Source organism: Battus philenor, unplaced genomic scaffold (assembly GCF_028537555.1).
Source record: "Battus philenor isolate CCGP_79_NKW_IND1 unplaced genomic scaffold, ilBatPhil1.0.hap1 SCAF_3, whole genome shotgun sequence".
Lineage (NCBI taxonomy): Eukaryota > Metazoa > Arthropoda > Insecta > Lepidoptera > Papilionidae > Battus > Battus philenor.
Window position 1 is genome coordinate 10,362,436 of NW_027181693.1, and position 27,898 is coordinate 10,390,333.

The 27,898-nt window shown below is 32.9% G+C and overlaps 1 protein-coding gene across 1 annotated transcript; it reads left to right on the forward strand.

The window, feature by feature from the left end:
- dyl (dusky-like) lies at nucleotides 1-27,785 on the forward strand. The gene is made up of 4 exons (XM_068770592.1): nucleotides 1-150; nucleotides 9,085-9,128; nucleotides 19,919-19,986; nucleotides 25,809-27,785. Exons 3-4 carry the CDS (start codon nucleotides 19,942-19,944, stop codon nucleotides 27,504-27,506), a joined length of 1,743 nt encoding a protein of 580 aa, XP_068626693.1. The 5' UTR covers nucleotides 1-150; nucleotides 9,085-9,128; nucleotides 19,919-19,941; the 3' UTR covers nucleotides 27,507-27,785.
- The last annotated feature ends 113 nt before the right edge of the window (nucleotides 27,786-27,898 follow it).

Here is a 27,898-nt window from a genome sequence, read left to right on the forward strand (position 1 = left end):
CAACCGCGAAAACGAAAGTGACAGCCGATACGAACAGACTGTGATAAGGAACAGTGATTTGTGAACTCTGGAACAGTGATCGGTAGCTCGCTGTGTTATCCTGAAACTGTTTCTTCGAATACTTCAAGAGTTGAAAACTCACCTGAAAAGGTACGGCTACTTTTTAAATAGTTTGTCACGACGATTAATAAGTGTAGTGTTGATTGATATATAGAAAATACTTAATATTCATAATAGTTATCCGAATACTACTTAGTGTAAAGTAAGTGATTAACGTATTACCTATTACATGTCATTTCATATAAAAAGTCTTAGTAACTTTATGAAGAATGAAGTCTATTCAAAACTATGCAAGAATAATCACATAGTTAAAAATAATTCTTATAATCTAATAAAAAACCTTAATTCACACCACTATAATCGTAGTAATCTGTCTATTCATCTCTTATTATAATTTCAGCCATAAGACGTCTACTGCTGGACATATAACTCCAAAAAAAAATTCTATAGGACCTGTTGGCAGCGGTGTGTATATATATATATATATATATATATATATATATATATATATATATATATATTAGCGGTACATATATATACTGCTATTAATATTTTTTTGCTGCGGTAGAGATCAGCTAAGAATGTATTTTACGAAATCCCACCCGTCATAACACTAATGACAATACATATCTGAATGCCTATAATGCAAAACATTTCGCAACGTTTCACTGACGTTAATGAAGTAAGTTGACTATAGAAAGTTGCGTAATTCCACTTTCACTTAAAACCAAACTTATTTTTACTTTTGGTTGAAAGCGTTTTCAAAATCTGTGAACTTTTTGCACTTTTGGGTATATAAAGTTAGTAATTTATTTCTTACCTCGACATAAATAGATAGTCAAGTGTGGTATTTTGGTATGGAAAAGATATGTGGAGTAGATGGCATGTGGAAAGTGGGCCATACATCGCACAAGCTCGCGTATAGCAGTTGGCGCACTTCCTCGTTAACTTGTGACTTAAATATTCGATAAAAAATGTTAAAAACCAATAGTCCCATGGTTTAAACATGTAACATGAAAACTAATAACTTTTAAGTACCTGGCTGCGCCGCTATATATTGCACTTAACTTCAAACAACTGAAGTACACAACCCAGTAAAGATTACTTCAGTCCTATTTGAAGAATTGTTAAATTATTTTTTTAAGAAATGTCATAATAAGATATCAATGTGATTTAAAAATGGAACTTTCTGGAAACGTAATTAGGGACCTCCTAGATTTTTTTTCTGGACCTTTCTATACTTTTATAAACTCGGTCTAGTTTCCAAAAACTTTGTTTTATGAAAATATCATACGTATCAGGGTCATCAAAAAGATTTTAAAAGTTTTGCGAATAAGGTAGTGACAATAATTTCATAGCAAAAAACTTAAGGTTTTTCAAAAAACTTTTATGAAATTATTGGCAGTGTTAGCGCAACGTAAATATTAAGATTGAGGTATCTTTTCAAACATATAAGAACGTAACTTCAACTGAAGCAACCTGGGAATTGCCTTTGACAGTAAGTTAAAATTTATTTGTCTAATTGATGTTGATGATGACAGGTCAAAGACCTGAGACGATGCAAGGTTTCATCGAAAAATTTAATCAGTCTAACTTAATTCTAAGACCTTAAAGATTCTGTGTTGAGTTTTTGTTCGTAGTGCATTTGAATACTGCCTATATGGGCTTGAAAAGTCCATATATATAATAACAACATAAAAAATATTTACTAGTTTTCTTGTCGACATAGCGAAATGCAATGATATCACCATTAACAAACGCGTAGATTACGCCGCTAGACTTGAGTACATTAAAATGAACTTCTAAGACAAGAGAAATTCTTTTATCAATGCAATATTCTCCATAAATTTATTAGTAATTTTGTCTCAGAAATTCTAAGATAAAACGGTTGAATGCTAAATTTCAATACCCCTAAATTTAACAATAGACCTAGTGCAAAAAGATATTTTTCGTATGCAGTATCGACCTTACGGAGGAAAGTATTTACGGGTGAAAAGGATCCGGAATGACCTTCAGTATTTGACATTTTTTGACTAGTTTTCGAGATCTATTCTTTTCTTCAAGAACATGTGCTGCAGATGACTGTAGACACTCACATGAGTGCCCGTCATTTTTTAAACATGTTCAAACAAGCACGTATGGTGCACGTATAGTGTGGATGTAATTGATTCGTCTGATATCTAGCCAGGACCACGATCTTGAAGAAGACATGACTAAATAGCGAGTTACACCTAGCGTTACTTCATTATCTAATTAGTAGCAATCTATGAGATTTTAAAGAATTAAAATTAATTACATAAAAGAAATAGAATAAATTGCCTTCGACCATATGTACCTATTGGAGTAAGCAGTATGGCAATCTTTATAATTTGTTGTGTTAAAAATTACAAAATCTTTGAACATCTATCGATACCAATATCTACTCCACCATAAATAAATAACTTTTTTGTTGAACTATGAGTTTGTGGTCGTAATTAATTAAATTATTTTTAAAATTTTTTAACAACAATTGCAAAAACGCTACACCGACCGTTACAGATGCTTCTAAGTGCATTTTGCGAAATTTGTCGACAGTTTACATTGTAGTACTTCCCGTACCATTGTCTACATGCATTCGCGTTTTGAAACATTGCTATATGCGTCACGGTTTTTACCATCACCATTACATACTTGAGATTGGGTAACTTAGTATTGTGAAACTGTAATCTCGAGAGAAACACAAATCTTCACATCGATCTCATTAAATACTAGGTGCTTTTATTTTATGAAAGGATGTGGTCAATTTACTGCATACTTTTATATTTTTATTATAAAGTAATTTTTTGTTTATTTTGAAACTAACAATATGTTTATAGATGCCGTAAATCTAGTACAATATTATCGCTATGAACTAAAGTCACTATTCTAGAATTTTGAAGAAATTAAGGAAGAAATTAAAGCAGAATCTGTGTCTTATAACTTATTCTGCCTCATCATTATTATCATATTTGCTGATAGACGCTACTACAACGCATAGGCCTTTCTTATTAACTCATACTTAATTTGTAATAAATGTATTGAGTTACGATAAAATAAATTACTCATTCAAAAATGTTTAATACATACCTCGGTCACTTGGAGTTTTTTGGTTAAAATAAAAATAAAACGCGGCTTTCTCTTCTAGCGCATAGTTTTCATATTTGCAAGATAATTTTGAATACGACGAAAACATGGCAGTGAAAGCGTTAATGAGCGTGTTTAATTTTAATTTTAGTCTGTAAATCGAGTTGCGTCTTGAAAACTTGCCTTCCTTATCAGGTAAAGTATTAAGTACATTTTTTCGTGAAATAGTCTTACATAGTTTTTTTGGTACTAAAAAAAAGATGCTTAATATCATGGCTAAAAGTTTTTAGTAGTACACAGTGCGTTAGGATTTTAATTCTAAGTAAAAAAAATCTTCGTCGATGTTTATTGCATTGCTCGAGGCGCTAAATTTCATTAGTCTGGCTCTGTATGGCATGTTAGCGTGTTTAAGAGCAGCTCGACCGGCGTCGGTTCGTCGACGTCGATGCGGATGGAAAGCGAGTCAGTGTGTCAGTCCCTGAGCGGCGTTCCTCGCCACTCCTATCGTGTCATCTCTGTCATATCAGATTCTCATTTTACTATCTTATGTAAAAAAAAATTCCAATTTTTTTATCTATCTTTATATACGTGGTACACCACGTAACCTTTACGCATTTAACCATATATGGTTATAGGCGTAAAGGTTGTAAAGGAGTTACTTGTCGGCAAAAAGCTTTAAAGCTTCTTAAACAATTTTTAATGACCTTTTATAAAGTGATAACGCTGAAATTTGTAAAATTAATTATTTTTTTCTATTGAAATTCGCTAAGCCAATAATTTCAAAGTCTAAAGGGACAAATAGTAAATGATAAATTCGAATTTTGTAAAACCATTGATTTTAGATAGTGTGTACCAAGTCAAAATTATCAACAAATGCTATACCCTCATAAAATAGCTTTACATTCACCCCTTTAAAACTTTTACTACTGTAACCAATTATCCTGTATATAAGAGAATTCCATCTGGAATCACAGGGCATAGAGACTGGATTTTTTCTTTCGCCGAGTAGAAAGGCTAACAACGGATAGCGAACCCTCAAGAAAAGTTAAAGGGGCGTCTATTAAGTTAGCGAAGCGGATTTTTATACATGTCTTAATTCATAATGACCGCGAGGCTTGAAATCATAACTATATGCTGATAGAGACAAACATTAAGAGAAGAGGAAAAAAATTACAAGTATTAGATTTGATATGTACTCGTTCTATAGTTAAATTAACGCCAACAGTGAATAGGTTATAACTATGTATAATGTCTTGATGAATATGATTATACATTCTAATTAATCTTGAACAAAAAAACATTCAGTGTCAAATATTAATTATCTAATAAAAGCATCAAAGCGAAAACTACGACAGATGAAAGGCTTTTGTGTATTATCTTAATTAGATCGAAGATTAGCAAGTGTGAGCTGTAGAGAAAAAGTTATTGTTCTATGGTTGTTAGGCGTGATTGCACGGATGGTATTGTTTCTGAACACGGTTTTGAATTAGGAATGCGTTTTCTTTTACCTTGGGAAATGAGCCATTCTGACATTGTGTACGAACTGACTATGACAATTTATTTACATACCTGTATAACCCAACTGTAAATATTTATAAAAATATCTTTTTTTACGAGAAACGATTGAAGAAAAAGTTTTTACTAAGTGCTGAACAGATACGACAAATAATTATTAAAAATTAAAGATTCCGATTTCAAATAAAAGAAGAGTAATTATTTATGTTGTGATAATAATGCTTTTTTATGCTACGGATTTCATTGACAATTGATTTAATTTATACCAATATATTGTTAAGAACTAATATATTTTTATAATATACCATACTATAGATACTTTTAAAATACGGTTAATTAATTACCAATTTCAATACAAGCTTTTCTTTACTAAAACTTTCTGTAGTAAATTGTCATATTACATAATGAATTTACCACAAAATGTTTATCAGAGCTGAGTGAAAGTCCCCATCGAATAATTGATTCATAAAAGAAATGTTATCTAACATATTGGTATCCATAATTATGTTAATATTTAATTATGTAACTAAATAATGATAATTTCTAAATATTTGAATAAACAAGTTGTTTAGAAAGCGCCTCTATGATTTACTGAGCATTGATGTGTTTTTATTACAATAAGCAGGCATAATAAACGAGCTTTACCCGTATAAATCGTAACGAGTCGATAGAGCCCGTATATCAACACTTTGTAACTCGCGCACTTTGTAATGCAGCGAAATTTGACGCATTTCACTTTTACTGCACTTTGTATACAATGTACGCTGAATTGATTCAATTTTAAATAATATTATTTGTTTATATGAATTAAAACAATAACCTTTAAACATTTTTAAAGTGACACTATAATTTTTTTTAAAACTTTCGACAAAGGTGCTAAACAATTTCAGCCAATGTTTACTCATAATCCTTTTCACTATATTTAACTGAACGATGCTGGATTACTTGTTGAAAGTACTACAACTTGCGAATGTTATTAGTATTCGAAGAATATTTTATAGGAGATTTTCTCACACGTTTGATACATTCTAAATATAAATAATAACCAGAATATGAAAATTAATCGTAAATAATCTCGATCGTTTCGAAAGTTTATTAATAAATTAAATCATAACATGACATGGTTCCACTTACATTTAATACGACCTTCTTTAAAAACCATAGACCGGCAAGCGCAGCCTAGGACGTTCGCCCACAAGGTGGATAGACGACCCTGTTACGTTCATCGGAAAACGTTGGAAGCAGGCCGTTTGTAACAGGTTTTCTTGAAAATCTGTAAGGGAAGCTTATGCAGTATGATAAATAAAACATGTCCTACAGGTGAAATGATGATTATGAAAGAATAACAATATATAACAGTACATATTGTGCACAATGCGGCATCTTCATCGTATTATCCATTCAGATCTCTAGTAAAACAGGTAGACCTTCTCCCTAAATATAGCATTGCGCCTGGCTTTAGGCCTGGTCACATCAGAGAGTATCCGCACAAGGCCTCTGTAGGCCTAAGAAAGCTATTGAGCTTTGTTATTGGAAACAAGGTATATGATAGTAAAGCAGATATTGCTAATTCCTCAAAAAAAAAACACATTGCACTAATTTTTTGTTAACAGTTTCTTTTAAAACAGTAATGAAAATATCTTCTGATTTTGGCACTTACAACATAGTTACACTATATCATAATATATTCTGTTAATATTGCCTAAGACAAAAAATATACTGTGATAAAAAGTAAGATAAAATTGTCATTTATAACTCCCGGGAAGGCAGGTATATTTTTCACTAGGTTTAAGTACTATCTTTAACATGTGCCAAGCGTCTGTTTGTTAAAAGTTGAAATATCATTAGGTTCAGCCTAAATTATTTTGAAAGATATTTTGTGTCACAAATGCGTCAAGTCTTTATACAAAAATGCTCAATTTTATGGAAAAAAAAGTTTCAAAAACTCGACTCATATTGTTCCGCAATCACCATAATCGCCTGATTTGCTTCGTGCCTTCTGGCTATTCAACAAACTCAAAAGGTTAATGCGAGGACGTCGTTTTGACACGATTGAGAAAATACAAACCGAATCGACGTAGGTTTTGAAAGCTGTATCGAAAAAAGACTATTCCAACTGTTTAGAGGACTAGAAAAAACGTTGGTAAAAGTGCCTTTTACGGGCGGGGATTATTTTGAAAGAGATGAAGTAGATTTAGAAGAATAAATAAATAATTTACCATTTATAAACAAATTCACCTTAGTTTTTGATCACAAATATACTTGACATGTATACTGCTGAGCTAATTTTGATGAAGGTTTAGCAAATATTAATCTAAACCCAAACTATTTTGAAGTACGCAAGTTTTGCGCGTTGCACTTGTCTACCTCGAGGCAATTTCAACCACAAGGCATAGTGAACGTATAAGTATGCAAATCGTAAAGATAAAATAACTAATAAAATTTCGTTACCATTGCACGTCTCAATATTACAAACACCAATAACTTATTGTAACAAATAAATTATTGGTCTTTCTAATGACATTAAATTACATTCTGAATAATATAGGATTTAAATAAAAACCAATTACGCCACTTTCGTTTCCGAATGAAAGTTATGATGTGATTAAAAATAAAGTTGAATTGCTTATTACATAACGCTTTGATGGTATTCATGGATACAGTATAATTATTATTCAGCATTTTTATGGGACGTATTTATTTATATTTTATAGAAATCTATCCGTTACTTTTGGATTATTAAATATAATTAAGTACAAATTTTGAAGCTTGTAGTTATAAAGCATAATCAGGCACTATAAGCTCACAGGGTGAATAATAGATTTTCATTAAATAAATTTTATTTTTTCTTTTCTCTTTAATTTGCTTGCTTTTCTACTTTTAATTATATTAATTTTAATGTTATAATACGTCGCTCTATTATTGATTTTTATCTTTATTTTGTGGATGTAGAACTAGTCTGTAAGAGATTGTTGCACTTATGTAAATGCATATCGCTTACTTATTTTAAAAACTGATAAGTGTAAACAGATGTACCTTTTTATTTAATGGAACAGGACAGTTAATAAAATGTAGAGTTAAAGATTTATGTTAATGAATAAATGTCATGACAAAAATATCTCCTTATACATCTGATAAAGCGTAATAATTTTCAAAACAACAAAATATCAGGATATTAATTAGATTCTGTTAAGTATGGTTAAAGGTGTTGAATCTTGTCAAGATATGTCTCGCAAAACTTGTTTTGTTCAACAAGAGTAGCTGAAGGGCGACAACGGCTAGATCTAGTGCATTATTTATTATGGCAGCGATTTCTCACGAACATTTCGAACAGTCCGAGATTTCACCACTTTCAACTTGTGCGTTTGCAACTGTACGCAACGTTCACTAATTAATCGATATCAACATTTTATTTACACAGCCATTACCAAAAAAAAAAATCTGGATGATCGATTTTCATTTTACATTCTTTACTTTGTCTGTTATTACATTTTATTATTTAGTTGTAACAAACTAAACATATGAATAACATAATATAACTGTTAATAATCTTAGGATTTTATTAAGTTTCTTACTGAATTGTAGCAATACATCATTTTACAATGCACCTGACAAGCGCGCTTAAAACAGAATACTTTCACTTTCGCTCGTTTCCGCAGGCGACGAGGGAAGTTGACTTATCGCGAAAATACCTCATTGTTTTAACGTTATTGTGTACAAGGACGATTTCTCTACCGCAAGCTTAACTAATTAGAACTTAGTTATTCAAACTACTACAAAAAGGTGTTTACTTTAGATATTACCTATAGTGTATTCTTATAATTTTTAATACAATTCTCTAATATATACACAATTAATATTGCTATAATGAATATTAAAACTGCTTTTTAGATCATAGTGTAATGTTAAGTTATATAATAAAAATTTAATTAGTTTGATAGAAGTAAAAATCAATGAAATTTCTGTTAAATAATAAAATACTCGAAACTTAGGGCCACAATCAAAATAAATTATGTATTCTTTCATTATCAATATTTAAAATTGTAATAATTATTACATAAACAAATCAATAGGCTTTTTCTTTTGACACAGTATTTTATATTCCAAATGATCTTAGTAATGTTAGTTCACATTTTTTGAGATAAGAATTTTGACTAAATAATTTGTTTTAAATTACTGCGAATCCCTCAGGGGGAGAAAAGCTTTCCATATTTATCTGTACCATCTTTCCTTTGGTTTGCCAAAACTTTTCTTTCCTATTGGTTTTACCTATTTCGTTGTGGTTGTACTTTTAAATCAATTACGTGAATTATAAAAAAATTATAAATATGATTTTTCATTGATTTATTATTTTTGTTATGGTTAGTTAGGGTTCTAATATTTATGAATTTATTTTAATTGTTACAGGTTTTCATCACTCGGCCGCTCCTTTATGCCACCAAGATAACATTGTAAGTAAAATGATTATCTATTTACTTTTTATTGGTGTTTCATTACACATCTGTTCTTAATTTGATTACGTTACTCTTCTTTAAATGACGGAAACGCAGCATACGTTTTGATTTCTCGTCATTATTTCTCGACGAAATATATCGACTTTCTCTCACAATAATTACTCGAGTGCGAGTGGGACTGTGGTACGTTATGCAACACATCTGTAAGTTCGTTTGGTGACTCACTTAGAGAGTGAAAGCGAACTCTGAAGGATCGTGACCACTCTGGATTTAAATATTTTTACTTTTAAAAGGTTAATTCTTATTTTATGATATATAAAAATATATAATCTATGTAATAGCTTGAGTCCTCAGAATCCACAGGACCTTGCTAACTAACAAATACATTTTATTCAATCAATTTATTTCATTATGAATAGCGGACTTAATTTAAGATGACTAAACAGAGCCGGTTTTAGACTTTTGAGCGCAAAACTATACTGGCACCGTATTATACAGGAATAAACAAATTGACATCAAAGTACAAAAAAATTGTTAACAAAGGCAAAAAATCAAAAACTTTTTATTAGCAATATTTGTTTTAAAAATAATGCAATAGTTATTCACTTGCGATGTACGTAACATTTATTATATAGCATAATGAACGGTTGCATACAAAATACGTTATATGTCATATACAATATATTTTGTAATGCTATTTATCAGAAATATTTTATATTTATCTCAGCAGCCTCCAATATTTGGCTCCCTGGTTAGTCGACCGGCTTGCCACACCTAGAAATCCCGTATGACAGGGAACTTACACATTCATTTATTTTTTCATTTTTATTGCTTTATTTTTAACAATTGTCTGATGTTTATGACATTTGCGTATTTGCCACCTGGAGTCGGTGTAACTTAATATAAACATAAATGTCGTAGTTCCCGCCTGTTTATCCGGCGCTGTTACTAAAGTTGTTGTTAACAAAGATGTTGCTGTTGTTAACAAAGCCATGGAGAGTCTGCTTAAAGAGGTTACCTAGTATTTCGTGCGGTAGAGCATCGGTCATCGTCCTTAAATGGCCGTGACTATCGGCATTATGATTACACAACAGCGAGGGCGGTAGCGGCGACGGCAAAGGCATCAATTATCTCACGACGTTGCGCAATGCGGGAGCGTTGCCCTCGTCCTTGAGCCCATAAACTGACTTTCTCTTCCGTGACCCGATGCGCCCGCGCCGACTGCCGCCTAATTTTTTAACGATCGTAAGACGAATGCCAACTTTCATTAAATAATAAACAGACATCGTAGTCGGTTCTAATATAAATCGCTATCATGCTCTGCTAAATTTGCACCAAGGATTTACATAAAGTCCTATAAAGTAAGGTCATTTTGAAATCGGATAATATGGCAGTTAGTGGCATCTAAGTATTAAGCTGTCTCTAGTTTCTGTTAGATATCGCACTGTTAGCCTTGTGGGACTGTTACAATTTCGTCAGTCACAAAATTTAAATTTTACTCTTGGATATCACATGGCGCATATGTGTCAATCGGGTACATTATTTCTTCGTCGCTCCGGGTGGTATTGGCAGGAGCAGTCCTCCTTTCGCAGCTGTAGCTGTCGATTTGGCTGCTTCTGTAATTATCGGTGTTGAGTTTCCAAGTTTCTTTCTTTCTGGTGGCCATCTTGCATGAGCGTATCTAGTCCGTATTGTGACTCGTGTTGGTGACTTTCCTGCTTTTGAGAGGCGGCGCATGATCCTTTTCGGGGTCGGTGCGACGAGTGGTGGCATGGGCGAAGCTTTGTTATATAAATATTAATTCGCCGCTGCAACAACTAGTTTGTTAAGTTAGTGTTCGGCGTCTGTGAATTATTTTCTAGACTTGCAAGCAATTCTTGTGTAAGGCACTATTGGCCTTATGCAAGACTTATACAATAATATTTTGTGTCTCACTGCGAGTTTCCTGGACGAAACGATTAGCGGGTGTAGGCTACCCGATTATATGCAGCCTTGTTTCTCACGTTCTGGGAGCGCCACTTGAAGTGGAGCTCAAGGTCAAGAGCGGCTTTGAGATATTTGACCGATTTATTTCATGAGATTGGTCGGTCGAAGAGAGTGATGTGACCTAGCTTCGACTCAATACTGCAAGGTGCGGCTCTACAAGAAGGCTCGGATGACGTTCGTAGCCCTTCTATATCAAGCCCACGTGCGAGACTTTGTCAAACGCCTTCTCGACCCGTGGTAATCGGATTTCTTCTTATAGTGAAATCTGACAGGACGAGTTCTGTCAGTCTGTTTTGTTAATTCCCACGCGAGTGTTTCGGCCAGAGTTCGAACTGTTCGTCTGACTGTCCGTCTGTGCGACTGAATATTACGTAATTAAACATTTACCAAAGTTCTTATTAATATATCTAAATTTGCAAAGGAAGATATAAAATAGGTGTACGTATAAATTCACTATCAAGCAAAACTTGTTAAGTGTAAAATAACTAACTAATACTTTTCACCAGATGGATAAATTTAAGAGAGTTAAGCATTTTAACATTAAAGTGCGATAATCATGACTATATAGCAGATAAATGTAACACTTTAAAGATATATCGGAAAAACTGCTGTCATGCATTAGTTACAAAAATTATTGTGCTATCTACTTGAATGTTACTCGATAGCCGAGTATCGTTTGTCGAGAAATTACAAGGCGTAGCGTGCTAGAACGGACGCCATTTTCTCTCGTCAGAAGTTCCGGTTGCGACATTAGAAATAATGGAAACAGATGCTCGCAAAGAAATCAAACAACTCTTTCTGTATTTTTTACTTTACCTCTTTCTATATTTATTTTTAAACCAAGCTTTCGATTGCAAAATGGTCATTTTATTAATAATAAAATAAATATTTAGCTTAAACTCCACCTTTTGACTTCTTATTTAATAAATTCTTATTATTATTAAAGTTAAATACCTTTTCATTAATAAATAAAATTTAGTAAAATATAGGTTTTACTACTTTTAATACTCAGATAGACATCGAATTATTATTTCTATAATAATGTGCCATCTAAAATCTGAATTTATACCAGTTTAAGCTAATCTAGATTTCAAGACTTGAATGAGAAAGTTTGATCAGGCGCAATTAATATTCACAGCTTGGGAGAGCAGACTTATGTATCGACACTAAGTAAATGCTAATTAAGTAGAAATGTTGGAATATTGCCCCAATATCTCTAGACAGACTCTATTTACTAGAAATAGAAGCGGCTGCAACGCCCGGCAAATAAACAAACTATAACTAGGCCATAAATAATAAATCTTTACTTCCTAAATGATTTTACTTGACTTGAAAATCAAAATAGATTTTCTTCGAATTTAATCCTTTAATATCTGACTTTTCAAATGTTACTTATTAATAACGCGATTTTTGATGTTAGTGGTTATAAAATTTATCTTTTCTTTGTGTGGTTTTATTTTACCGTAAATACCTAAATATTTAATCTGTGTTCTATCGCTTTTTTGTAGACATTTGTATGAGGTTTTTCTTATTAATTTAAATTTTGTTACGATAGAGATAGATAAGGTTGCCAGATGACCTTGTTAAGGTCGTCGGAAGATGCTAGATGCAAGTCTCTTCCTGTTGGAAATCGCCTCCAGCGCGATCTATGCCCAGCAGTGGTTTTTCTCCTGAGATGATGTTGATAGATAGACGAAATTACGCCAACGTATTATAAACAAAGAACGTATGTTGAAAAAAATGTTGTAGAAAAAAATATAAGTTTAATCTGTAGAAAGCATTTTTTATTCCACAGAGATATACATGAACTATTATTTCACGCGTGCACTTGGAATCTATACAATTTTTACATCGTGATTTTTTATTAAAAGTTTAGTAATAATGACACAAACATTTGCTTAACTACTTTGAGTGTTTGTAAAACAAAACCTATTACCATAGACGGGTATAGTATTAGATTATATGAAACCTGTATTAAACTTTTATACAGGTGATTGATATTAAAGTTTTAAAGAGATGAAAGATGCGTAAAGTTTTTTTTGCTGTCAATTCATTTGAATACGCAGTAAGTCTAATTTTGAAATGCTCTCTTTATTGTCATAGCATTATTAATTATTTACAAAACACTGATTTTTGGATATTATACATTTTTCTCTTTAAAACTTTTACACTTATAACCAGTAACCCTGTACATTGGCGCTTTTAAGACCTGAATATAATAAACGTGGATTAACAAAAAAGGGTGAATTAGTACAACAAATTATTTTTATTAAAAAAGTACCAGGTTCGTAATCGAATGAGAATACGTACAACACTAAAATAATTGAATTTGATTTACAAGTGTACGAGCCCGTGTTTGTCACGAATTTTTATAAAAAGAAAAACATTTCGAACTGCATTCAAATTATTTTCACCGTTGGTTAATCAATAACGCAGTATATTTATACTTAACTCCGATATCTAGGTAGGTAAAAGAGGAGTTTTATTTTTGAAATGATAAATAGACTGATTACAAAAATTTACATACTCACTTATAAACTAACGGCAAGAGACGCGAGGTTTACTTTGTAAGCACTAAAATGTTAATGCAAATTGTAAAATGAAGAGAATTATGCAAATATCAATGTATTTTTCCTAACACTGGACAAATGTCATAGACTAATAAATAATAATTATGAAGGTATTATTTTCATTCATGAAAGTCGTTATAAAGTAGTTATTCCTTTGATGCTCTGGTAACTTTTTTTATTAAATAATAACATTTTATTATTTTAATGAAACACTCCAAAAATTTGTTCGCGTAAGGGATTACGCAATCAGCATTAAGTAGTTGAATAGAGGCTCGGGCGACGGCGGCACTGTCAAATCGTTACAGTACAAGTCTCACAATCAACAATCGTACTATCGAAAGTTGCCGGACTTCGTACACCACCAATGCCAAGTGCGGCGAAGAAAGCGATCTGCGCAGCTTCCCAGCGGCAAGTCTATCGTATCGTCATCTCGCTCCTCCTTGTACGGCATGTTATTCAAAAGAAAGAGACTACTTGTACTTAAAAGAGAAAGTGGGACGCGTTACGTTTCTTAGTGCCATTAACACGGGCATGGAACGTTAAAGCCGATGGATATCATCTTTAAATAGTCATCGCGTTAAATTAGATGTTATTGCCTGAGCCATAGAAGTTAATTTTGACTGTGCTCGTTTTTATTTAATGGTGTGGCGCCTTGGCGGTTAGCCATTGATACTAAGATGCAGAATTCGGAGAGCAACGAACTGCGGCGGAGAAAGTGTTCGCGACGTAACCTTGAGCCCGCGTCGCTTCATCGAATCACCTAATAGATACGTCACACTAAATAATGTGTGCAGGTGTAGGTCGGTGTCAAACATTGATTGACAAATCGGTGTTAAAATTAAGGTTAAAATAATTTTGAACAAGTTATAGTGCAGAATATATTCAGGTTATTTATTGTATATACAATACAAATTACCCGAAAGATGTAACATCGTCATTCATTTAAAATTTTACACTAGTCGTTTTACACTTTTTTCCTACGAAAGAAATTGAACGAATTCACATAAAAATAAATAAAACAACCTTGCAGAAATTTTTAAACTTTTTAAATTTACTAAAATTACTATAATAATTCTGAATAGAAACATTCACGTAATATTTTTGTTCGTAAAACGTGTACAAAATATAATAAAAGTTTAAGAAATTAAGTTTTAATTTGTATTGTTATCCTTTACCCAGAACATATATCGTTTTCCAATTGTTGAGTCAGTCACGTGAGTCATCATAAATCACGCGTAAATTAATGAAAATCAATACTTTTTAAAACTTAATTTTTGTCTCTGTAATTCTTATGGGTACGTAAAAACCAAATATGTAAATCTTTTTGTTAATTCTCATCATTTGTCATTCATTCTGTTTGTCAGATTAACATGTTTATAAGAGATTTTTACTTTAATATTTAAGCGTCAAAGTAAAACAGTGTTTTGACAATTTAATTCTATCTCGATAGCGTGAAATTGCAAATATTAAGATGAAAATTAAATTTACATTGTGTATATATATGGAGATACAAATAAGTACATCTTTTTATCTATTATTTGGATGTGTTTAAATTAAAGTATTTAGATAATAATAAATAAGGCTATTTTTTTAATTTTTTTATTAAAACCTTTAATGTACTGACTATATGAATCAGCTTCACTATGAAAATAGTGTTTCGATTAAATCAATTACAATTAAATATTGTTAAGCAATTTAAAAATAGCGTCTATAAACCAAAAATGAAAAATTATATGTTTGAGAATATACCAACAGAAATAAAATGGAGATAGTTTATTCAAATCCGCCTCATTACGTGACCGATGTGACAATCAGGAACATCAAATGAGGTATTGAGGCAAGAATTTGGCATTAGGAGATTATGCGGCCACACGCCGCGGCCTTACTGATTTCCGATTTCTTTTGTGTAGAGACATCGAATAATAACATGAAAAAAAACCAAAATATACATTCCTTATCGACGATGTCGCAGTGTTGTAAAATGTGTATATTTATTACAATATACTTTAATGCCAGCTGAATGTAAACGTAATAATTATTAATAATAAATATGTTTTATTCGACGATATTGTTAATAGTAGTTGAAATCAAATAGCAGTTCCTAAATATTCATAATACACCAGCATTATTACTAAAAGATTAATAATTACACGTACGAGAAAAGAAATCTTATTTGTACGCTTTAAGTATACGATTCTTTGTGTGCACAATAAAAACCGCTGAAATTAAGAAAAAAGTAATTTAACTGGATTTTTTTCAGAAACGAAAGTCAGCAGAAATAATGATGTACTCATAGAAATTCAATAAACGTGTTGATGCACGATAGCAATTTATACTGTTTTTAGTTACGCTTCAATAGAGCTCGATTATTTTTCCGCTTTGCATACACATGAGCATTCGAGAGAAATCAGTAAGAATGTGGATGAACAAACAACAGAATCATTATCAAACCGGATTTTTAGACTGTACATTAATTCCGTAAAAAGGATAAAAAAAAAGACATTTTTCATAGAAATATTCAAAAATTCTCATGTTGCTAATTAATTTCAAAGGCAAATATTAAAACTAACTGATGATTGTAACCAAAATTTAAATGCTCTTAATACAATCTGTGTTTTATAAACACTTTCTCCATTTTATTAAGCATAAATTTAAATTGGAAAATTTTGCAATATTGCTATTAGAAATTTATTTAATAGCCACTGGTGTGAGCGAAGTCTACATCCGGGATTCTCGATTCATAGCTCACGTTCTCTACTAACAGAATCACCGAGTCGTTAAGATATGAGATCGTCAAGGGCGTTGAGAAACCTAGCTCGCAGTGCGTGAACATCCCACTCACTTTCTAGAAACGCTTCAAAAATAACCGCGGTTGTCTTTTTCAGGACAATCCTTTTCATCTAGTGAAACTTACAAGCCTGATTAAAAGTACTTTGTAACATTCTGATCTCATACATTCTGTACGCATATTACTATTATCAGTCATTCAATTATTTTTACAAGAAGTTTGCTTATTTTTTTGAAAGATGTAAATAAATGATCCTAAGTCAATAATAATATGATTAAATGATAGTTGGCATGAGAAATGACTATCCTAAGCTGTTAATTATGGTAGTACCAAATCGCTGTACTATGCTATAAGAATGCGAGGCAAGGAGGGGGTCAAGAAAACGGCTAGAATTTAAATTGGTGTAGTCATTACTTTTTCATTACAACCGTAAGCAGACGCGATGACGAAAATAGAAATCTTTTCAAAAACACTGAAGATAACGCGAGTAACATTTCTCACCATGATTTGGCAAGTATTGCTTCAAATAAAGAGTAAAGTCAACGGACTGCATTTGCCGTAAAATTGCTGGCTGGTAGACATTCATAACGGCATCACTAGAAATCTGACGATAAAAGAAAACTCAGTCATTATTGTTCATAACATTGAAAAGTGTATCAAATGTTAAGATTATCCGTTTAAATTATTAATTTTAACGTTTTATCATTGTGACTATAAAGAAGGATTGTATTGACTTTCTTATGAATAAAGATGAAAACGAAAGTTTTGAACAAAGTAACCACTCACGACACTTTTTGTCGATCATCTCGCGTGAAATTTAAATATGACTGTTAACTTTGTGTTCATAATGCGCACAATGCTCTTGAGTTTTAAAACGTTTTGCGTTTGCTAATGATCGTAACAATATTTATACATACAAAATAATGCATCAATCTAATGTCATTAACAATAAAATTAATATTTTTGAAATAACGTTCAGAAATTAATAATTATTTAATTAAATACTTGCACTTAATATTTCTGAATGAACATCTATCGCAAAAATGTTCGATTATTTTAACAACAAATCAATCGCTTTTTTAATATATCTTTACATTAAAAGTGTTACCAAAATAAAACTACATAATAATGATAAAGATTGCAGTTTTCAAAGACAATTTACAAATAAAACTTCATTACTCAAAGCCAGGAAGTAATTAATTTACTTTCACGCTTAATTTAGCCCGTCATCTGTAATAGATCCTATTATTATAATGAACGCCGAGGTTACATGAAAATAGAAAATGCCCTAGGGTCCGCTTTCTTCCAAGTAACTAGCTGGTAGCCTAGTTCCAGTCAGGTGGGTGCAGCTGTCAAGAAAAAATAAGTAGTGGACTCGATGCGATTGTCTTGCTCGAACAGGTTTGGATTACGTTTGTTTGTTTTTTCTTTTAGACTTTTAATACAATAATTTTGCTAAATTTCCCTCTCTTAGTGACAACAAGCTAAAATTGAGTAGAGAGGGACTTGTAACAAATATAATTTATAATATCCACATAAATTCGTAATGATTATTGACGTTCTATTAAGGTTTAATAATAAGTTTGATAATAATCGTTGTATGCTTTTAGTTGTAAAAAAAATTTAAGAATTAAATACCACATAATTTCCTTATAAGTCATCTAAGGAAAATATAAAAAAAAATTACGAAAACAAATCGATTTTCGAGAAATAAGTTTTGTTAAAGTATATCATTTATTTTACATTATTTACATTATTTACATTATTTTCATTTATTTAATGTAAATTTAAAAAATAAATTTCGTGCTCCGTTACATTGACTTAATATGTCCAATAGCAAAGCAATCTTGAAGACTTGATTCGAGATGAGACTTTCTAACCAGTGAGCAATAGTGTAGGGTGAAATCGTCTACGTGCACGCTCCGGCGCACGTCGCGCGACCTGCGTTTGCGTTCTTTGTACCATTCCTAATATCGACAAATATTTTAAGAATAACTGAATTCACTCACTTTTGGTTCCACCAAAAGCTACATAATCACTTTTATTTGTTTTAGCTCCATAGTTTTTGGAAGCTTTTGCCGTTATTCCTTGTGAATTTTACAGCTTTATTTAATGTACTTTAAGTTACAAGTGCCAGGATATAAGCATCTAATCTAAGATAAAATTTCAAATCTTCGGAAGTGAAAATAATAATTATATAAATTCCATACAAATGATAAATGTTTAATATTTACAGAGGTTAAATTAAAATTAAAATATTGCCTAAATACGAATGTCTATAAATAATATATGTTACCAGTGATAATTACGGCACAGAAATGAGGTCTATCACTTTGACCCTCACTTTCAAGCTCACAGTTATTCTACAAGCCATGGAAAGAACTATGCTTGGAATTTCTCAATGAGGTCCCATTAGGAATATGAATGTCCTTGTTCAGTCCGGAACCGAAATAGCCGAGCAGTTTGGCAAATTGAAATGGAAGTAGGCAGACAAAATAGTTTACAGAACAGAAGAGCGCTGGAGCCCTAAGGTTATGGAGTGGTAACCGTGTCTCGGAGAGCGCGACGTAGATTGTAAGATTTTTGTGGTCTATAAGGGTATATACAGCGTCCGCTCTTAATTAGTAAGTATGCATGCAACAATAGAAGGGTTTCCCAGAATTTTTAAACATAAAATTTCTTTTCGTATCGTTTTTACATTCTACATTTCCAAAGGACATTGTCCGGCTGGTGTCTTAAGTCGTATGAATAAAACTGTTCAACACTAACGAGTAATGTAATACAACTTGACTCTTTTGCCGTCTATGCCTTTTAAACTTATATGGTCATATCACCAATAATATAAGGATCTTTATAATTAAGTATGTCGCTATAAAATAAACGCTGTAAATGACCTCTTGTAAACGAAAACAAAAATGAATGAAGTTAAATTAAGAACTTTTGTTTTGTAATTCAGAAATATAATCCTAATCGGTGCAGATGTGTGATTCTTCAGTAATAAATAATGCTAAGAAAATAAAACGCGTTCAATTATTTCGTATGTAATCTATTTTAGATCGAATGTGGATAAAAAAAAGTAAAAGTTAATTTAAAATAAAAGAATGTTGCATGAATAAATGATTGGCGACCTTCCTCGAAGGTGAAGGCCGCGTTGTTTCCTCTTGACTCGCCGGGAGCGACTCGTATGGACGGACTATCTGTGAAAGATGCAGCCAGTGCAGTTCCGGCGTGCACGTTGCACTCGGTCACTGGGTCAGCCCCACTTGCGCTGGTATAGTGGGGCGCGTGGTAGTCGTGGGGAGGTTGTGTTAGCACTAGCAGTGCGGGCACTGTGGCGGCATGGCCGTTTCGTCTATGCCGTTGCGCCTCTAGCGCGTATGTGCCCGTGCGGGCCCTGAGCCACACGCTAGCGTGCTCGACTGATTGTGTCCCGTTGGTTGCAGGCTGACTGACACTTCTCTGTACTATGAAGAGGACTACCCTGTTGCTGGCGGTCGCGCTCCTTATAAGGGTAAGTTCAATTATTATATCGCTCTTATCTTACTGTACACGATCTCAAATATCCCCTGTATAATTACGAAAAAATATCTTGATTTTTTTTTAAATATTTTTTTTGCCTGTGAGACATATTGCGTTTGTTACACTTTATCTTAACTTGCTTTTATAATGTAATTGTGCATTTACTGCAACAAATCCCGTTTTACACAAGTACACATTGTGGTAATATAAAAAACAACAGTTTATATGTAGCGTTAATTCTAACGTTTCAAAGATATTTGAAGCGCGTAAAGAAAGTGGCTTTCGAAGTTTTATATAAATTTAATGTCACTCTGTTTAGTATTAAACACATATTTCGAATACAGTTATTTAATATAATATAAATATAAATATAATATAAAATAATATAACAATTATCAAAGTGTTTTGTATCAAAATTAAACCAAACTTTCTTGAAAACATTTAAATTAATTACCTATTTTATTAACAAAATACTGTTACATTCCAACAATACATATTTAAATTTACTGATTTCGAAACAGTAATAGAAATATTCATTAATTTCATAAATTTATGCACTACTTTCTAAGTAAATAACTTCCCTATTATCTGTATTATCTGCGTATGTATTCCATATTTAATAAGATTACATTTTTACTACAAGTAGAAGGATTTATTAATAAAGTTTGAATTATTTCAAAGAGTAATAATATGGTGATAAAATTTATATCTAACTTTTCATATAATAAACATGTAGTACTATAAATAAATTATGGAATAAACTTAAAAATTAATTTAATAGATGCAATAATAACAATAGTATGCATTTTTTAGATTGTAAACTTCAATACAGTACTTAGAAGGAAGTGTAATTCTATAAGATAACCATTCTTTACGCAAATGATACTTGTCAGTGTACATGAATACATTCTCGATGGTTGACAGGCGTAGCTTATTCAAATACAGTTATCCTAGTTTATTATTATTTCGCGCTTAACTGTTACACCAATACATATAAATATAAATCGACAAGCAATCAAATAATATTTAAAAAAAATCAACACATTTTTAAGGATTTTTGGAAGAATATCTAAGGGGGATATATGATAATCGCCACGTTTGCCAGATGGGTTGGTGATCGCAATGTGGTATTATGGTACGCAGAGGTCTTTCAGAGGGCTGCTGCCCATCCTCTGAAAACTTGTGAGCAGTGACAATCCTACATAGTTAATGCAAAAAATGTGATTAAAGGTCGTATCCCAGAAATCGACCCACGATTTACGATTGCAACATTTAAAGCAAAACAAAGCTTACAAGTTCCAATTTATGGGTTGTAAAAATTTGATTTCGTAAAGCCCTTGTCCAATTTTGCATTTATTGAATAAAAAAATAGGAAATATCGGTTTCTCATTTTTATTAAATAAAGTGAAATTGAAGGATTGGCCGATATTGTACATATTTCGAAAAGTATGATTTCAATTTGGTGCTTTTTGCGATAGCAGAAAAGCAATGTCTACAACGCATTCGGCCCGTGCGTTGCGGCTGACGATCCAATCCTAGATTATTCTGCTTTTTCCGCTCGCGTTCTCGGCAAGTAGGCTAATGATTCCGTTAGCACATCCACAAAACAGCGGACCATCGGAATCTAACTGCATACGCGTATCATACGTCTATCATCACTACAAAAGATTAATATAATCACTACATCGTTGAACATGGGAGACATTGTACCGATGTACTGACTGTACCGATGTACTTCTTACTGACTGTTTATCACATATTTAAGTCTGTAAATATTTGAATATTGATGTATATGTAAAACAATTATTATATAAAGGGTGATTGGTTATTTGTGTAAAAGCTTTAAAGAGATAAATGTATATTTCATTTTCTTCAAAAACCTTAACGCTTATATACTTAATTTCAATCATCATGTAGGTGACCACTTTGAAATATTTATTTTTTTTTCAGTAGAAAAGCGACAGACCAATAAATTCTAGCTTAAAGTATTTAAGTAGAGACAGTAAATATTAATAGTTTCAATATGTATGAATCCGAATTATTTTTATCACCACGTTATTTATTATTTCTGACATCATTGATTTTTGAATAGGGTGTACCAAACATAAGTTATCAGCAAACGAACTATACATTCTCTTTTTTAGGGTTTTTGTACATCTAATCAATCATTCTGTATGAAAAATTACACATATTTACGAGATTGAAAACTTGTTAATGCAATGTTTTACTAAATCTTAAAATAGTAATCAAGTTCGCAAACGAGTGTGAACCAAGCGACGGGTCGTTAACCGCTACTATATCATTTTTAACAAGCACTTTCACTTAGCAAAATTTCACACAGCTTCAACGACGGATGACGCAACTGTACTGACGTGCGCAAATTCGTTTCATGACAAAAAATAACCACAACTTAATAATTTAGTAATGGTTTAATAAATATAAGCCATTTTATTTTTTTAATATATTATCAACAGAAATAACGTATTAACACGTAACATATAATGAGAGCACTAAACAGTTTCGATTGTTTAAATAATAAACAAAGTGATTGATTATAGGTGCAAAAGTTTTAAAGGGGTGAACGCATAGTTCATTTGGGGTCAATTAAAGTATGTTCCATCTTATCCAAAAATTAGTAATTTCATAAATAATAAATAGTAACTAATCAAAATATAGTAAGAAAAAGCGTTCACTAAATTCGAATTTTAAAAAATAATTATTGTTTACTATATCTGTCCCTTTTTGCCGATAAATGGTCAATACATTCTCCCGTTAAGGCGGCATATACACCTATAAATAATACAATTCATACAGAGTAAATTATCACTTCAATTATCATTTTTTTTGTCGGTTATTGAAAACCATGATATTTAGAGTTTTATAATACAATAAGTACAACAATGTAAACAACAATACATATTTGTTTTTTTTTAATTTTAAATTCAATTCTTCTAGAACAAATTAACACTAAATAAGAACATATATATATATATATATATATATATATATATACACACCTCAAACTATGTCGTTAAGATGTGTGCTTTCATATAGTTAAAAATTCTTAATAGAGTTTTTGTTTAGTATAAATATAAGGAGACTTTATATATTTCATTATTTCTCCTAACAATCTAGCGTGACGGTGGTTGTTTCCCACACGGTGGACCTATGACATAGTCAAGCTTGCGAGATCGCAGCGATACGACAGCGCAATACCGGTCATCAAGGCAATATTAGGTGGAGCCATATGACTTGTATCGGGTGCCATGATGATGATAATCATCTAATTTCACGAAAGTATAAAGTATAATTAATTTTAAGCATATTATTTTTACGAAATCGTTCATAATACGATTTCATATCTATAGTTGTCTAATTTATTTCTAACGATATTGTAAATTTGTGAAAGATAAATTTCTGAATATATATTTATAAGATTAGTTAATAATCCTGGATAAAAATTAAATTCAATCACGTTGGGTGGGATTCAATAATATCGTATATAAAGTTGCACATCGCCCAATATATGTATATACAAAGGAAACGGATGTGATGCGATGAAGACTTTCACCTGCGTCGAACCGCACCTGTCACTTCACGCCACGTGGGGATTCGCTCAGTGCGAGCTGTATCAAGTAAAAATTTAACTTAAAATAACTTTTATCCGCATATGCTTTCACATGCGCTTTCGAAATTACAAATGTTTTCTCAACGAGATATCCTGTGTAACTACAACTCGTACGTCGAGATAGAAACTAGGTATCCTAAGGTCTTTTAATAGTTGATAAAAAGTTCTACATCGATTTCTATGGAATTATAAATTACAAAAAATATTACATATAAATGTTAGAGTCGCCAGATAATCCAATTATTATTGGAACGAAAAGGTTCTTATATTTAGGTTAATAGTGAAAATATAAATCAAGTCTGTTTTACGGTAGATTCAGCTTGAATTTAATTTAACACTTATATAGGAATAACCGTGTCAACCCTGCCCCTGATGATAACACCGTCTCTTGTAAAAAAGAATTTCAACCAGTATTATATTGAATTAGCTGTTTTTTCTCCGCTTCGTAAACTTATTGAATGTTCCTTCAAACTCTTATTGCGAAATTTCTTGAATGTTCTTAGTTCTATGAAATAAATATTTCAAGAAAATTTTAAGTCTCTTAGTATTATAGTTCCAAGATATCGTGATTAAACACATAATTTGGATTTTATTAAATCCCGCTCTCAAAATGTATTCATGAAGTGCTCCTTTAGATCCAGATACGCAACAACAATAAAGTTCTATTTCTGTTTATAAAAATTCAAAGAAAGCTGCGGTCATCGGTGTTGTAGGTCCGGCGGTTTCTTCCGCAACTAACAATCTCGTGCACTAGGTAATTTCTAACCGGTTTAGAAAATGCGAGCGCCCACGGTCCCGCATTTGAAACATTGCACACTTGTTGATCCTCTAAACTACCTAAGGCCGGTAAATCAACAACTCACTGGCCCTAACTCTCACTCCTTATACTCAGAGACTAACAAGGGATCCAGTTGGAAACAACCTTCGGCAATTAGAAACTATTGCACTAACAGAGACATTTACTTGTCTCGCGGAAACCTGGTATTCTTCTCTACACGTTTTTTCTGTACGAAATAAAATTAATTAGGGAGGTTAGGTAATATAAACTTATTTATTTCATAATAATCTACTAATTATATCAATTTATAATAAACATGGCCATTTTATTTGCCTTTATTTACAACTGTCTGAAAGGCAATAAAATTTATATAATACGATAAAATAAAATTTTTCAAACAAAAATAACAAATCAATAATACAATAAAATTTATGAAATACAATGTAAGAATATACGAAAAGATCATGTCTTCGGCCAAAAACTATTAGCCCAAATGCGATTAATTCAATTTGAAATTAGATTTTTTAATTTCGAATTTAAAGGAATATTTATGCAGGTATTTTGCCTTAGGATATGAAATGTAAATGTGATTTTTAACTACTTATTTAAAATTGTAAATAGAATTAAATTGTAATGGGCAAAACATATTTCTTACTGTAAAGCGATCTATATTCAATTGTAAACGATTGCAGCTATTTAATTACCATTAAAACAAATTAGCTTAAAATTTGTTAGTATATTCATCTTGAGTATTTTTATCGTTGAAAAGTACTCGCGTCGGTTAATAATTACTCGTTTCCATCCATCAGCATAGAAAGTCGGTAAGAAACTCCGGGCTGCGCTGCGGCGCGAAGTAGACTGCGACGTTGTGAGGAATGTGCTGCTCCGCGTGCAGCGATGCGTTCAAAGCTATCTCACCATCGTTCCATACTTGCATGTGTTTAATAACTTTCGAAGATGGAGGAAAAGGGAAAATCTTTACGTCATTTTTTATTCATCTATTAATATATTACGCTCACAAAATTATTTACAGTGACCAATTGGTCCATCATCAGAAGAATGCCAAAAGAGCTTAATTTCATAGAACTAGAAACAGATAGAAAATCCCCTAAGGCATACTTGTACTTAAACCCACGAGGGTTCCAGCGTGCCCTGATCTGATAATAGCTCACAACAAACTCAGACGGTTTTTTTGTGGTCACTTTAACAATATTTTTGTTATAGTAGTTAGATTCACTCCTAAGCTCTACTATAACTAAAAAAGTTTTGTTAATGAATTTATTCTACTCGAAAATGTTTAAAGAACATTGTCCAAACGTTTTTGGATATACGTCGAGAGCTAATTCTACAAAGTTTTAAATTTTTGTCAGAATTTAAAAATTAATAGCAGACATCGTTTCATTTTCAGGATGCAACATGCGAGCCACCCGTAGACTCAGCGTCGTTACCATTGGAACACCGGGCAGGCGGCGCCTACGGTCCGCCCCTACCACAAGCACATAACGATGATCCCTGGCCTCTAACAACTCCTGATAGTCCCAAAATAAAACACCTACAAGTGCAATGTGAGAAAACACACATGAGGGTTAACATAGAATTCGACCGACCGTTTTATGGTATGATATTTTCCAAAGGGTTCTACAGTGACCCCCACTGTATGCACCTTAAACCTGGAACTGGTCACTTAAGTGCTACATTCGAAATATTCTTAAACAGCTGCGGTATGTCAAGTTCCGCCAATCATAACGTAGCGACGTATGGAAGCCCAACGCCCAGCGGTTCATATGTTGAAAATACAATCATTGTTCAATACGACCCGTACGTTCAAGAGGTATGGGATCAAGCAAGAAAACTTCGGTGCACGTGGTATGACTTCTATGAAAAGGCAGTTACTTTTAGACCTTTCCAAGTTGACATGTTGCACGCTGTGACGGCTAATTTTCTCGGGGACAATTTACAATGCTGGATGCAAATTCAAGTTGGAAAAGGGCCTTGGGCTTCAGAAGTTTCCGGTATAGTCAAGATTGGACAAACGATGACCATGGTACTTGCTATAAAAGATGACGAAAATAAATTCGATATGCTAGTCCGCAACTGTGTAGCTCACGATGGTAAAAGAGCACCCATACAACTCGTCGATCAATATGGATGCGTGGTTCGTCCAAAAATAATGAGTAAATTCCAAAAGATTAAGAATTTTGGTCCCTCTGCTTCGGTCGTATCGTTTGCTTATTTCCAAGCATTCAAGTTCCCAGATTCGATGAACGTACATTTCCAATGTGTAATTCAAGTATGTAGATACAACTGTCCTGAACCGAAATGCGGACTTGGCGGCGACTATGGAGTTCCACTACTTGGCGGTAATGTTCTAGGCACCGGTGAATACGGCTTACCGAATGCTCCTCATGCAGAATATGGCCCACCGTCAGCACCGCATGGTGACTACGCAGTACCCCCTGCAGCGTTCCCTGATCCAAGACATCCAGCCGATGCTACGGGCTCGTTTTCGGAAAAACGTGATGACGTAGTTGCTGCCCCACAAGTATCATCCACACCTAACGCACCTAGTCCATCATCACCAGCGCCAACACGAGAAGACGATGAAGTAAATCTGCCACCCCCACCGCCACCGGGTCGTCGTGGAGTTTACAATACGGTTAAAAGGAAAGACGAAGGTCATGGTAATCTGGCGACGCTGGGTGGTCGACCAAGATCTGTAGAAGATTTACCCGAAAGGCTAGTAGGAGTCAGGAGAAGACGAGAGACTTCTTCACCAGTACGAATCTATAAGCGTGATGCTCAAGAGATGACTGACGTGAACACCAGCAGAACTATCCAAGTGGTGGCACCAGGAGATGTCAATTTTGCATTGAACAATGCCGCTTCCAATGAAACTGTAGTAATTCAATCGCCTGCGACAGATCCGGAAACGATCTGCATGTCTGTACCTTCGTTCGTGGCTGGTCTGGTAATGTTGCTGTTAGTGCTGGTGGTGGCGTCGCTGGTGGCCGCGTTTCTTTTCGTGCGCGTACGAGCGCTCGACAGGAAGGGCGCGCACGGCGCGACCGCCTACTTCGAAACGGATTACGTGAAGCATACGAACTAACTCAGTAATGTTTGACGCGAGGACGTTCTATAAACTCTTCTCGGATCCAAAGAGTGTGCGAACTTCGGCCCCGGTCGGGCGGCTCGGTGCTGCCTCGATCGCGTTCGAATATCGCTAACGTGAGAGTTATTTATTTAGTTATTTAAAGTGTGTGATGTATATGTTCGACTGCTTTTTTGTAAATTATTTTTATTCGTGTGAAAATCACTCCCTGTACGGCCGTTGTAGTCGATTCGTCTGTTGTAATGTTGTAAAGAGTCGTAAATAAGGAGAGTAGTCCTTAAGGTGTATACCAATTAAAAGTGTCGTGTGGGACTTGATTTATTTATTTTCCTAATGCGGTATAAATAATTATCCTTGATAAAATTAATTTATGAATATAATGAAGTCTC